Source organism: Rhineura floridana, chromosome 14 (assembly GCF_030035675.1).
Source record: "Rhineura floridana isolate rRhiFlo1 chromosome 14, rRhiFlo1.hap2, whole genome shotgun sequence".
NCBI classification, from domain to species: Eukaryota; Metazoa; Chordata; class Lepidosauria; order Squamata; family Rhineuridae; genus Rhineura; species Rhineura floridana.
In genome coordinates this window covers 13,960,642-13,974,939 of record NC_084493.1, presented here as the reverse complement: position 1 = coordinate 13,974,939, position 14,298 = coordinate 13,960,642, and the positions used below count along the sequence as shown (strand labels likewise).

At 44.3% G+C, this 14,298-nt stretch overlaps 1 protein-coding gene across 6 annotated transcripts in view; it reads right to left on the bottom strand.

Moving 5' to 3' along the window:
• Positions 1–8,962, bottom strand: part of ADAMTSL3 (ADAMTS like 3) — a 300,162-nt gene extending 291,200 nt beyond the window's left edge. For 2 of the 6 annotated variants that reach the window (XM_061594993.1, XM_061594998.1), the window contains exon 1: positions 2,860–3,173. In XM_061594993.1, coding sequence (XP_061450977.1) covers positions 2,860–2,882 — 23 coding nt within the window. In that variant the 5' untranslated portion in view covers positions 2,883–3,173. Of the gene's footprint in view, positions 1–2,859; positions 3,174–3,658; positions 3,961–4,028; positions 4,086–6,233; positions 6,496–6,927; positions 6,988–8,868 lie in introns of those variants that run through there. The other 4 variants (XM_061594994.1, XM_061594995.1, XM_061594997.1 and 1 more) reach the window with 4 other exon arrangements.
• Between the last annotated feature and the right edge of the window lie 5,336 nt (positions 8,963–14,298).

Below are 14,298 nucleotides of genomic sequence, written 5' to 3'. Positions count from 1 at the left end.
TGTGAGGATAAAATTGAGACAAAGGAAACACAAGGTGTGCCACCGTGAGCTCCGTAGAGGGAAAACTGGATATAAATGTTAAGTACTAGAAGAAGTAACATTAAAACGTCAAGTTACCCTAAACAAGACAGGGAAAGCCTTGTTACAGTCATCCATGCTAGTAAGTTCTTGCATACTACTTACTACTACTGTTGTTGTTGTTATGTGCCTTCAAGTAGATTACAACTTATGGCGACCCTATGAATCAGCGACCTCCAAGAGCATCTGTCATGAACCACCCTGTTCAGAACTTGTAAGTTCAGGTCTGTGGCTTCTTTTATGAAATCAATCCATCTCTTCTTTGGCCTTCCTCTTTTTCTACTCCCTTCTGTTTTTCCCAGCATTATTGCCTTTTCTAGTGTGTCTTCTCATGATGTGTCCAAAGTATGATAACCTCAGTTTCATCATTTTAGCTTCTAGTGACAGTTCTGGTTTAATTTGTACTAACACTCAATTATTTTTCTTCTTCGCAGTCCATGGTATGCACAAAGCTCTCCTCCAGCACCACATTTCAAATGAGTTGATTTTTCTCTTATCCGCCTTTTTCACTGTCCAACATTCACATCCATACATAGAGATCAGGAATACCATGGTCTGAATGATCCTGACTTTGGTGTTCAGTGATACATCTTTGCATTTGAGGACCTTTTCTATTTCTCTCATAGCTGCCCTACCCAGTTCTAGCCTTCTTCTCATTTCTTGACTATTTTCTCCATTTTGGTTAACGACTGTGCCGAGGTATTGATAATCCTTGACAAGTTCAATGTCCTCATTGTCAACTTTAAGGTTACATAAATCTTCTATTGTCGTCTTTTTGACGTTCAACTGCAGTCCTGCTTTTGTGCTTTCCTCTTTAACTTTCATCAGCATTCGTTTCAAATCATTACTGGTTTCTGCTAGTTGTATGGTATCATCTGCATATCTTAAATTATTGATATTTCTCCCTCCAGTTTTCACACCTCCATCATCTTGGTCCAATCCTGCTTTCCGTATGATATGTTCTGTGTACAGAATAAACAAATATGTACTACTGCACTATGTTCTACATGGGGCTGCCCTTGAAGACAGTTTGGAGATTGCACCTTGTGCAAAATGCAGCGACCAGAGATTTGATGGGTGTGGCAGCTTGAGACTATGTAATAACAGTCGTCAAAGATCTGCATTCACTGCCAATTCGTCACCAAGCCCAAGTCAAGGTTTTGGTTCGGATATATAAAGCCCTAAATGTCTTGGCCCTGGTTACCTGAAGGCCCTGCCTCTCCCCATACTGCCTTGCCTGTGGGTCTGAGATCCACTAGGGTGGCTCTTTTAGTAGGTCCATCATTCAGCAAAATCCAGGGATCTATGACCTGCATGAGGGCCTTCTCTGTAATAACACTGCAGTTATGGAACATGTTCCCCCTAAAGATCCAGTTGGCACCAACACTGTTAAGTTTTCAGTGTCAGCTGATGATTTCAGTTTGCATCCAATAACGATAATGGAAATAGACTGACTTCAAGTTGATCCCGACTTAGGGGACCCTATGAATGGGGTTTTCATGGTAAGCGGTATTCAGAGGAGGTTTACCATTGCCTTCCTCTGAGGCTAAGAGGCAGTGATTGGCCCAAGGTCACCCAGAGAGCTTCATGGCTGTGTGGGTATTTGAACCCTGGTTTCCCAGGTCGTAGTCCAACACCTTAACCACTACACTAGTCCTACAACAAAATATACTCATTGAAATTAATGGGCACGACTAATATAGGTCTATCCATTTTAAGGGCTCTACTCCAAGTAGAACTTAGCTAGATACAGCCCTTTTCCTTTTTTGTCAGACTTTTTGAGTGATCTGAGTAATTGGTCTGTGCTATATGCAAACAGATGGTTGGATTTTAGTGATTTGCCTCTGTTTTGTTGACTCATGTTTGTTTTAATATTTCAAGCCACACAGAGGCCACGGGGCAGTTACATTTTAAAAATATATATATAAAATAAAATGTGACTACATTCAAAAGAGACTGCCAGATTCATCCTTCCTAGGGTGCCTTCTTCACACAGCAAAAGCAACACCTGTTCCCTCTCCCAAAACCAACAGCCATTCTTTTCCACCCATGCATCCTGGTTTCAAAGTTGCAAAGATATTCTTATAAGCCTCGCTCAGCATAGGAAAAGATCTTTCAGGCTTATACTATTCTGCCCAGTGCGCTACACACTGATAGCGCTATATTGTATTTCCAAATAAGGGTTTCTAAAATGATGTCTGAATACCATTTAGATTTGCAGGACGGTTATAGCCCTGATGCTCAAAACTCTTCTGTGTAACCTGCCTGCATTCCACAAAGCTTTGTGGAGAGCTCTCAGTCTTCTTTCCTTCCTCTGTATTCAGTGTGGGGAACCTTTGGCCCTCCAAGTGTTGCTGAAGTAGAACTACAGTCATCCCTGGCCATTGGCTCTAGAGTCCCTCCTGTGCACCCCACTTCCAAACACATCACACCACCTGCAACAGGCCACTCAACAGGATCCTTTGCGCTAGGAAGACCAGCGAAGTTAACAGGGTGCCTCTGAACATTGGCAAAGACCCTTCACAGCACCACTGAGCAAGCCAGCTAGGAGCAACACTTTCAGACAGGCTGCCATTTCCCATATCCTCAGTCAGACAGACACCAACCCCTTCCAGAAACTCTTGCTCCTTAATCTGTCTGTGGGGGAACAGGTTACATCGATTCAGGGTGGAGGGCCCTCTGCACAGGCTCAGAGGCGCCTTCCTTAGCAAGTGGATAGCCAGGGTATCTTGCAGGCCTGGCCTTGAACGCCTCGCGGGGCACAGATTAAGCAACACATACCCCTCTCCCTCCCTCGTGAGCATTCTCGTCGCTGCGCAGGCGGGCAGGCGGGCGCAGCCCTCTCTTCCCTCCCCGGCGCCCGTGCAAGGCGCAACCTCAACGGAGCGGACGCGCGCCTCAAACTCTCGCTTCTTTGAGCACTGGGGATACTTTTCCTCAACTTCGGAGCGCAGAATCCCAACGAGCCTCACGCAGCGGGCGTCGTTTTCTCTCTCTCTTCCCTCCCCCTCCCCCCCAAGCAAGCCTGCAGGCGTGGAGTCGGCGGCAGCAGCAAGGCGAAGCCTTCACTCCTCTCCAAGCGCCAGGGGCGCCGCATGCTTGCAGAGCTGGCAGGCGAACAAGCGTCCGCCCTTTCGAGCTTGGCTGGCTCGCCCTCCATTCTCCGCCAGCCCGACTTAGCCCAGGGCCTCGGAGAAAGTAGCGGAGGGAGAGAGAGTGTGTGTGTGCCGCCGACGCCTCTTTTTCCCTTCAGGGACAGCCAGAACAGCGCGCCGGCGGGGAGAAACGCGCGCGCCTCGCCTCTCCCTGGGCTGCTGCTGCGCGCGCCCCTTCCTGCTTCTCCAGGCCAAGGGCTTCTTGCGCCGGGATCGAGGGGGCTCAACGTTCTCTAGTGGGCGGCGGCGAGAGTACTTTTGAGCGCTTGCAGAGTGCCTTTCTCATTCGCGCACAGCCTCTCCCTCCATCCCGTTACCAAAGCCAGGGTCGGGGGGGGTCCCTGGTTTGCGTTTCTCCCAAAAAGGTCCCTTCCCCCATAAAGGAGCGCAGGAAACTCTTATCTATTTAAAGTTGTTTGTGTTACCGTGCGTATTGGTATTCTACAGCACCCGGAGAGACAAGGCGTGCGACTACGGGCGAAACAACAGCGACCGGGCAAGAGGAGCCCGCACTGTTATAATCCAGCCTTGATTATTCTTACATGCAGAGCAATCCTATGATGTACGTCTGAATAGAAGCAACTATTAGTAGTGTTATGTAAGTGTGTATACAACTACAGCCTCGCTTAAATATTTCTAAACCGCCTTTCAGTGGCTTGCGGGCGGTGTACAACAATACACACTATCAATGCAAAATACAAACGTAATAAAAGCAACAACCTCCGCAACTGAGAGGCAGCAATATCATCCAAGCAACGTAGCCCTTTAAAACGCCCGCGCAGAAGTGATGCTAACCTGATCGATCCGCGGCGCTTTTGCTGAGAAGTTAAGTCCCTGCATTTCAAACGAGGTCCCAGTAATGCAGTAGGACTTACTTCCGAGTAAGCAAGCCTGGGAATGAGTTTGCTAATAAAGTCTACTGAGTTCAGTGGTACTTACGCCCGAGTAAGCATATACAGGATTGCAGCTTTTATCAAGGGACTCTCTCCCATCAAATAACTTGTGCATTAGGCAACATGTACACATCCGATTTCCGAGCTGGGTTTGTTGCTACTTAGATATCAGCTGGACCAGCACAGCATCAAGCCACTATCTACTGCATAAATGCACTTGGAAGAAGCGGGTTATCTGGATCCATTTCAGTCGGGCTTCAGGCCTGGACATGGGACTGAAACAGCCTTGGTCGCCTTGGTGGATGATATGAGGAGAGCGTTGGATAGGGGTGAATGCACCTTCCTCATCCTCCTGGATCTCTCAGTGGCCTTTGATACCGTTGACCACGGTATCCTTTTGGACCGATTGGAGGGGTTAGGCATAGGGGGCACTGTTTTGCAGTGGTTCCGTTCCTTCCTTTCTGATAGGTACCAAAGAGTAGTACTGGGGGATGAGGTTTCGGACCCTTGGTCTCTCACCTGTGGGGTGCCGCAGGGCTCCATCCTCTCCCCGATGCTATTTAACATCTATATAAAGCCGCTGGGGGCTATCATCAGGAGTTTTGGGCTGCAGTGTCACCAATATGCGGATGACATGCAGCTCTATCTCTCATTTAAATCTTCACCGAGGTTGGCTGTAGAAACCCTGTCCAAGTGCCTGGAGTCGGTGAGTGGCTGGATGGGAAGGAATAAACTGAAACTGAACCCTGACAAAACCGAGGTACTGTTTGTGGGAGACAAGGGAAGGTTAAGGGACTTGGACCTGGTGCTCAATGGGGTACAACTGCCCCTAAAAGACCAGGTCTGCAGCCTCGGGGTCATTCTTGACGCCCAACTGTCCATGGAAGCTCACGTTTTGGCTGTGAGCTGGGCAGCACTTTATCGACTCCATCTGATATGGAGGCTACGCCCCTACCTTCCCAATCATCTGCTCCCATCGGTGGTACGTGCCCTGGTCTCCTCTCGCCTTGACTACTGTAATGCGCTCTACATAGGGCTACCCTTGAAAACCATCCGGAAGCTGCAACTGGTACAGAATGTGGCGGCGCACCTGATTAAAGGCAGCCGCCGGCAAGATCACGTAACTCCAGTGCTCAAAGAGTTGTACTGGCTACCAGTTGCTTGCCGGGCCCAATTCAAGGTGTTGGTTTTGACCTTTAAATCCCTACACGGTTTCGGCCCAGCCTATCTGAAGGAGCGCCTCCAGCATCATCAGCTATGCCGCCTAACAAGATCGGCCTCAAAAGACCTTCTCTCTATCCCACCAGTCAAAACAGCTAGACTGGTGAGGACTAGAGAAAGGGCTTTTTCAATTATGGCCCCCACCCTATGGAACTCCCTTCCAAATGATCTCCGCCAGGCCCCCTCTACCATGAGTTTCCGCCGGCCGTGAAGACCTGGCTCTTCAGACAGGCCTTTAGGAAGGGCTAGATTTTAACATCATTGCTTTTAGATTTTAATGTTATTGTATTGACGTGTCGTTTTGTGCTATTTTGCTTATTGTCACCCAGAGTGACTGGTTAGTCAGCCAGATGGGCGACTAAGAAATCCAATAATTAAATTAAATTATCCCAAATCTACCCCCACAAGCTTTAGTTTCGCTTGTAGTACAGGCAGTGCTTACCAGGGTCAGTTTACACAATCAGCAGCTCACTCTCAAATAGACAGTAATCAAATACAGAATACACACACACACACACTTGCACGGGATCCCTTCCCTCTCAAACACAGGGAAGGATTGCGGAAGCGGGCTTGTATTCCTGCCCATGCAGGTATTATGTCAAACGTATGTTATTTCCAAATGGCTAACTAACTAGATAACCCAGGCTTGAGGCTGTTTGCACGCCAGGCATATTCTAATATTCCACGTGAGAATGCACGAAGAAACTTGACGAGAAGCGGAATGCACCTATTGGCCAATGTAGGTTTTACCCTTGCGTGACATCCCGCCAAGGAAAAGGCAATAGAAAACTCTCAGGTGTGACTGCAGGTAGCCCAGGACTCCCTCTAGGATTTGAAAGAATCATCACATCAGGAAGAAAGCCTGCTAAGAAGAATTGCTCCTTACCTTCCCGGATCCGAGTCCTTTAGGGAAAAGCAAACGGTGTCCCTCGTTCAGAAGTGCAAGCTTGCAAACTGACTCAAAATCTCAGCCTTCCTAGCGGGGCAAGTGCCTTTGCGCAACCCCGGTGCGCGAGCACAGACCTCGCCACGCGTGTTCCGCTGTTTCGACGTGCGGCTCCGTCTGCTATCAAATCCGAATGCTGCTTTCCTGTCAAGTGAATCTACCTCCTCGGGGGAACGCGGCTCCTTTTCGCTAGCCGATAACCCTACAAGGGGCCAAAGAGAGCTTGGAACGGTCACAGAATCAACAGAGAGCGAAAATGACTTGCTATTCCGTCTGTGCCACTGACGTTAAAAATATGCATCCAGGAACTAAACATAACCTTGCAAAAGGGTTTGCTGAAATGTGTTTGCGCCGTTTCCAACCTGTTAGACGCCAACTTCCATCTCTCTTATAGTTTGAAACAGAGCGCCCTCTAGTGGAACATCTAGTAGGCGATACTAAGGAAAATAGAATGGTTTTTTAAAAAGCAAAACTAAATAGGATTGCCCTATTAATCGTGTCTTTACCGCGTTGTATTTTAAATAAAGCAGCAACCCTGTTGAGGGTTGTGAGTCGATTATAGGTGTTTTACAGCGCAATCCTAAAACCTGCTGAGTTCAATGGACCTTACCATCAAATAAGTAGGGTTACTTACCTGGAAGTAAACCCCATTGATTGCACTGCCTATGAACTGATTTAATTAAACAGATCTACATAAATTTGCATACCAAAAAAATAAAATAAAGATTTTTAATAACATGTTCAAATGCTGCAGCAACCAACATCTTAGGACAAGAGTAGCCAATGTACTGCCCTCAACACGTTGTGGACGACAACTCTCATCAGCCCCACCAACCAAGGCCAGTGAGCAAGGATTATGGGAACTGTTAATAGGGTTGCCAAGTTCAATCCCTGAGACTGATCCTGTATCTTTTGGAGAAGAGAAAGTCAGCCAAGTGCAGGTGTTCTTGCAACACAGTAATGGGAAAAACCACAAGGTGGAATTCTCCCTTCCCCCTGCACAACTTTTAAAGATACAGAAGACCTCTTGGTTGCCAGGCCCAGCCTGGCGGAGATCATTTGGAAGTTCTGCAGGGGGGAGGGAGAATTCTACCTTGTGGTTTTTCCCATTACAGGGTTGCAAGAACACCTGCACTTGGCTGACTTTCTTCCAACAGTGGAGACAGAACATACCCATCAGGGTGAATGGCCAATTATAGCCTAATCCTCCATTAATTTGTCCATGAGTGTAGTTGTCCAAGCTTTCTGGGTGGGGGATCTTAGACCCCCTTACTTTTTTGGGAGCAGGATCCCTATGTCTCCAACATCCTACAAGCTGATCAGCATGAAAGGGGAGTGGGTTAGTCCCTGAGAAAAGTCTTCTAACATGCTTCTTTGTCCTTTCCTGCTGATTGAAGGCAATCAGAGTGAAAGGAGGTTCAGCTATGGAGAAGACTCTTTTCAGCAGCTAACACTCTCCCCTTTCATGCTGATTGGCTTCTAGGGACATCTGTTGTTGTGGGAGAAGGCGTTTGAAAAAGATCTCATTCTCAGCTCAGTAGCCAAAAACAGTGTGTTTGGCTGTGACTATTATGAAAGGACCCTGTACTTCTGAATTTGCCACTACTCTACTGAAGTTGAATGGAAATAGACTGCCTTCAAGTTGATCCCAACTTATGGCTTAGGGTTTTCATGGTAAGTGGTATTCAGAGGGGTTTACCATTGCTGCCCTCTGAGGCTTGTCCTCCCTAGCTGGTTAGGGCCTGCTCAGCTTGCCATAGACCTCTTTTAAAGCCATCCAAGTTTGTAGCCATCACTGCCTCTTATGGGACCAAATTCCATAGTTTAACTATGCACTGTGTGAAGAAGTACTTTATTTTTATATTAAGCTTTGTTGGATGTCCATGGGGTCTAGTGTTGTTATGAGAGAGGGAGAAATATTTTCTCTTTTTGCTTTCTCCACACCATGCATAATTGTGTACAACTCTATCATGTCCTTTCTTACTTGCCTTTTCTCTAAACTAAAGATCTCCAAATGCTGCAGCCTTTGCTTGTACAGGAGTTGGTCCATTTCTGAACTTTTTTCAGCTTTACAATATGTTTTTTGAGGTGAGGTGACCAGAAATGTATGTTTGGCCTGATCAAGCAAGGCTCTTCTTATGTTCTTATGATTGCCTTGGCGAGTTGTTGTAAAGATTACAACTAGATAATGCATGCAAAGTGTTTTGGATTCCTGTAAATGCTATACAAATGTCAATTGGTTATTAATTAAATTGGTTATTAATTAAAGTTCTGCATCTGTGTTGGAATTGCTTTTTAATATGTTCTTAGACCTTTTAAAAATGTTTTTAATCTTATAAGATGTTTTGAAAGCTTTTTTAAGTAACATTTTTGAAAATGTTTTGTTTTAATGTGTTTTAAAGTTTGTTTTTATAATGTTTTAATGCTTTTAGTGCTTTTGTTTGCTGCCCTGGGCTCCTGCTGGGATGATGGGCAGGATATAAATATGTTGTTGTTGATAATAATAATAATGATGATAATGATAATAATAATAATAGTAATAGTAATAATAATAATAGTAATAGATTGGGAGTACCTTTTTAGTCCTATCTAAGTGAAAAATCACTTAAACATTACAGGCCTAAACTTTTGCACTTGTAACGAAGTCAAAGACCTTTTAGCGTATCTCAGAATTCTTCCATTGACTCCTATCCTACAGCAGGGAAAGGGTGTACTGCTAGGCTCTTGAGAAATATATTATATACCATGAGTCCCTCTGCAGGACGTTTGTTGCATTGCTCCTACTCAATCCACCCACTCATGACCAGCTGCAAACATAGCCCTTTCAGAGCAAGCTAATTATTAAGTTCTGGTGCTACAAAATACAATGGATGGGAAAACAGAAAAGCCCACACAAAACCTTTGAAGACAGAACAGGTGCAAAAAAAAAAAAAAGCCTGTATGCTGGAAATAATTGTGTCCAAAAGTGTCATTGTGTTCCTCCTCTGCTAATCCAACAACTAAGCTTGTGTTAGAAGCAAGCCTTGCATCCATTTTCTGCTGTTACTGATTTACAAGCTTGATCAAGAGATGTTCTGCAAAGACGGTTGCATGCTTGGCCCTCACCCTCTCTGTTTTATTCTCACAACAACCCTGTAACGTAGGCTGAGAGACTGTGGCTGGCTTCATGGCTGAGCAGGGGATTTGAACCTTAGTCTTCCAAGTCCTACTACAATGCTCTAACCTCTACAACGGCTCTCATTCCACCTTTCCTCTAGGAGTATACATGTGTTTCTCCCCTACCAATGTTATCTTCAAAACAACCCTGTAGGTAGGTTAGGCTGGGAGTTAGTGACTGGGCCTAGTCACCCAGTGAGCTTTATGGCTAAGCTTCCCCAGTCCTTGTCTCATACTCTAACTGCTCCACCAAAGATAGCCAACAAGGGGCTCTCCAGATACTGTTGGACTCCAACTCCCATCAGCCTCAGCCAGCATCGACACTGCTCAAGATGGGAGTTATAGTCCAGCAACATCTGAAGGGCATTATGCTAGCTACCCCTGGACTACACCATAGTATTGTTCAGTATTAATTGCTTTGAGGTGCTTTAGGAGACAAAGGAGACCTATTGGCTTTAATGTCATAGAATCGTAGAATTGGAAGGGGCCTATAAGGCCATCGAGTCCAACCCCCTGCTCAATGCAGGAATCAAAGTTAAAGCATCCCTGACAAGTGGCTGTCCAGCTGCCTCCTGAATGCCCCAGTGTTGGAGAGCCCACAACTTCCCTAGGCCATTGGTTTCATTGTTGCACCGCTCTAACAGTTAGGATGTTTTTCCTGATGTTCAGCCAAAATCTGGCTTCCTGTAACTTGAGCCCATTATTCCACGTCCTACACTCTGGGATGATCGAGAAAAGACCCTGGCCCTGCTGTGTGTGACAACCTTTCAAGTGTGCTATCAAATCTCCCCTCGGTCTTCTCTTCTCAAGGCTAAACATGCCCAGTTCTTTCAGTCTCTCCTCACAGGACTTCGTTTGCAGTCCCCTGATCATCCTTATTGCCCTCCTTTGAACCTGTTCCAGTTTGTCTGCATCCTTCTTGAAGTGTGGAGACCAGAACTGGACGCAGTACTCAAGATGAGGCCTAACCATTGCCAGATAGAGGGGAACCAACACTTCACACGATTTGGAAAGTATACTTCTGTTAATGCAACCTAAAATAGCATTTGCCTTTCTTGCAGCCACATTGCACTGTTGGCTCATATTCAGCTTGTGATCAACTACAATCCCAGTATCATTCTTGCATGTAGTAATGCTTAGCCATATATCCCATCTTATAACTGCGCATTTGGTTTGTTTTTCCTAGGTGTAGAATTTTGCACCCCCAGTTTGAGAAGGAACCATTGATAAGCACTCTTTGAGTACGATTCTGTAGCCAACTGTGGATCCATCGATAGTTGTTCCATCCAGCTATCAGCTGACACAGAATGCCAGTCTTAATTCACTTAGGTCCATGATTTCCAGTAGGTCTATGCTGAGTAGAACATAGTTGGATACAAGCCATCCTTTTAAAATTGCACTTAACCACATTTTGTGATATAGTTCTCCAACCAAGCAATGCTTACAAAAATGCACAGATTAGGGGAAAGTGTGCATAAAATGAATATGATAGTGAAAGTAACATACAAAAATGTATCACATTATGAGAAACTTCTTGAAAAATGTGTATGCGAGTCAAAACTACATACAAAAATCTTTTATTAAGAGAAATTCGTCTTAAATGCTGAAGAGTTTATGAGGATTTATATAGATATATAGAGATAAAAATGCAAATTGCTGCAGAAATGTGGAGAAGTGAATTTAAGATTGGAAAAATGAGAAATCAGGAGTACCAAAATTGACAGATCTTTCCATCCCTAGGTGAGACACACTCTAAGTCAAGGCATGTAAGAAGTATGATCACTGTTTGTTTATTAAATACCCCACCAGTCCTCCCAGATAGAGATGGGGGAGAAACAGTTTGCATTTAAAGGTGAATCTATCCAACCCACACTTCCTGAAACAGTATGAAAACAAACACACAGCCATCCTTCCAAAATACGCAGTTATCTGAATTTGGCGATGTAGTTCTCTAACCAACGTTTACCAAAATATATATAGCTGTAGGGGAAATTGTGCACCAGAATGAATATATTAGTGAAAATAACATACACAAATGCAATATATTAGGGGGAAACTGCTTTCAAAAAATGTGTGCATTACTCAAAGCTGCATACAAAAATGTGTGCATTAGGAGAAATGTGCATTAACGTGCTGATGAATTTTCATGAGGATTAAGAAAAAATCTTAAATTGCTGCAGATATATGGAGAACTGAATTTAAGACTGGGAAAATGAGAGGATCGAAATTGACAGAGCCGTCCATTCTCCCAAAGGAATCCAAACAGCAAACAGAAAAGTAATAAAACAATACAATTAAGAAGAAAAACATCAAATATAAATCCTGTTCAAGAGGTACTATTGCTAAGCACATTACAGCCAGGGAAAATCACCAAAGGAGAGCACAGAGGGCCAGACCTGGAGGGCTGCATTTGTTCCCCAGGCCTGCTTTCCCAGGGTAACCAGGTAACAAATCATAACAACCAGGTAACAAATCTGAGAGACTGGACCACAGATATGCTACCCATCATTTATTACCCACACTTCACCCAAATGTCCCTGAGCAGGTTACAACAATGTTAAAATACAACATTAAAAACCATTTTAAAACAACCTCAAACCCCAAGATAGGGTGGCTCCTAAATGTATCTGTCTCAGGTGTCAAAGGTGAGGGTAAAGAGGCGTGTCTTCAGCATTTGCTAAAACTGTACAGTGAGGTTGCCAGATGCCAACTTCTGCATGACTTGCATATGCTTTTTAGGGATAAAGAGGGTGCTGCCATTCAGATTCTTTACACTTTGATTCTATGTGCATTGATTTGGAAGTGATATCTCACTGGTTTATTCTGAGTGCATAGGATTGCACCCTTACAGTGAAATTGCCATAATGCACTCTATGTGGGGCTGCCTTTGAGCCGGCTCTCTGGAAGTTCCACTGACACAGAATGCCAGGTTGCTGATGGGGACAGACAGCTGACAACATGCGACACCGTTATTTCAACATTTGCTACCAAGCCAGGTCCAGGGTTCTTATATGAATTTACAAAGCCCTGAACAACTTAGGTCCTTGGTACCTTTGGGACTACCTGAACCGTTATACCGCAGCTCGATCACTGAGATCATCTTCAGGAGCGCAGATTTGGTGAGGCTCATCTGATGTTAACACGAAACTGAGCCTTCAGTGTTTCCCATCCCGTCTTGCAGGATGCTCTTCCAACAGCAGGCGTCCTCTGTAGTAATATTTAAACAATTTGCTTAAAATTTTCCTATGCCGCCAGACAATGAAAGAAAAAGCTATTTTTGCTAGAGTTAGCCAGTGATTTGTGATCCTGATTTTTATCGTATTTGCTGTACACTGCGTTGATGTTTTAAAATGAAATTGTGGCATACATGTATTTTAATAAATAAATAAAAGACCTGGTCAGTAACCAGTCTTCCTGAGGAGCCAATTTGAGACAGGAAGCGAGGGGGCAGAGCTAAGGCTATTTATTTATTTTCTAAAATTTGTATCGCACCTTTTCACCAAATGGTCTCAAGGCAGCTAACTAAAATGATGCACGCACAGTAAAAATAATACAATAAAATGGCATCAAAACATTACATAAAAACCCCACTAAAAACAAGGCAGATAACTGTCAGTAAAAACTGCCAGTATTTTTTCTTTATTTTTAGCCCGCTCTTCTAAGATTACTCCTAAAGCAGTTTACAGATTATCTATGGGAAAACAGTTCCTGCTTTCAGGCTTTAAAGCCAAAGGAACTGGGAGGGGGTAGTTAGAAGCAATTACAACATAGGAGGAAGGGTCAACAGTGCCACTCAGTGGCAGAGCATGTGCTTTGAGATCCCAGGTTAAATATACTGAAGGTATAGCCTGAAACTGATTTTATTTCACCCCACTTTCCAGTTTCACCTCTTTGGTCCCCTTTTAATATCACTCTCTTTGAATCGTTAACTATATTTTATCTATTTTAATGTTTTATTGTTTTCATTTACTGTACACAATTGCATTGTGAGCCACCCTGAGCGCCCCATTGTGGAGTAGAAGGGCAGGATAGAAATATTTTAAATAAATCAATAATAAATGCCCGGCATCACTAGGAGAGATTCCTGCCTGCAGCTCTGGAGAGCTGTTGCCAGCCAGCGTAGACCAGGGCTTCCTAACCGATGGCTAGTTTCATTCAGGTGGTCCGTGGCATGTCTGCATTAAAAATTCATATTGGCTTTCCATTTTATTTCATTGCTGCTTTTCTTTCTTATATTGCATTTTATTTTTCTATGGAACGCAAACTGTGATACAATAAAATACAATATAAAAAACATATGAAGCAATAAAAATGAAATTTAAAATCTTACAGCATCTAGCACAGCAAATTACCAACTGCTACAACACACAGAAAAATCATTAAGGCTGCAATCCCAGAGTGCAGGACACGGAATAATGAGCTCAACTTACAGGAAGCCAGATTTCAGATGAACATCAGGAAAAACTTCCTGACTGTTAGAATGGTATGACAATGGAACCAGTGACTTAGGGAGGTGGTGGGCTCTCCAACGCTGGAGGCCTTCAAGAGACAGCTGGACAACCACCCGTCAGGAATATTTTAATTTGGATTCCTCCACTGAGCAGGGGGTTGGACTGGATGGCCTTAGAGGCCCCTTCCGACTCTTTGAATCCAATACATGTCTACTCAGAAGTAAGCTCCATTGGATTCACTGGAACTTATTCCCAGGTAAGTGTGTATTGGATGGTTCTCTAAGGCTATCCTTAATTTTCAAGGTGTCAGTGGGGGAAAAATGTGGTGTAGCCAATACTGAGCTAGATGGACTGTAGGGCTAACTCAATATACTCTTCCTACTCATATGAGAATTATC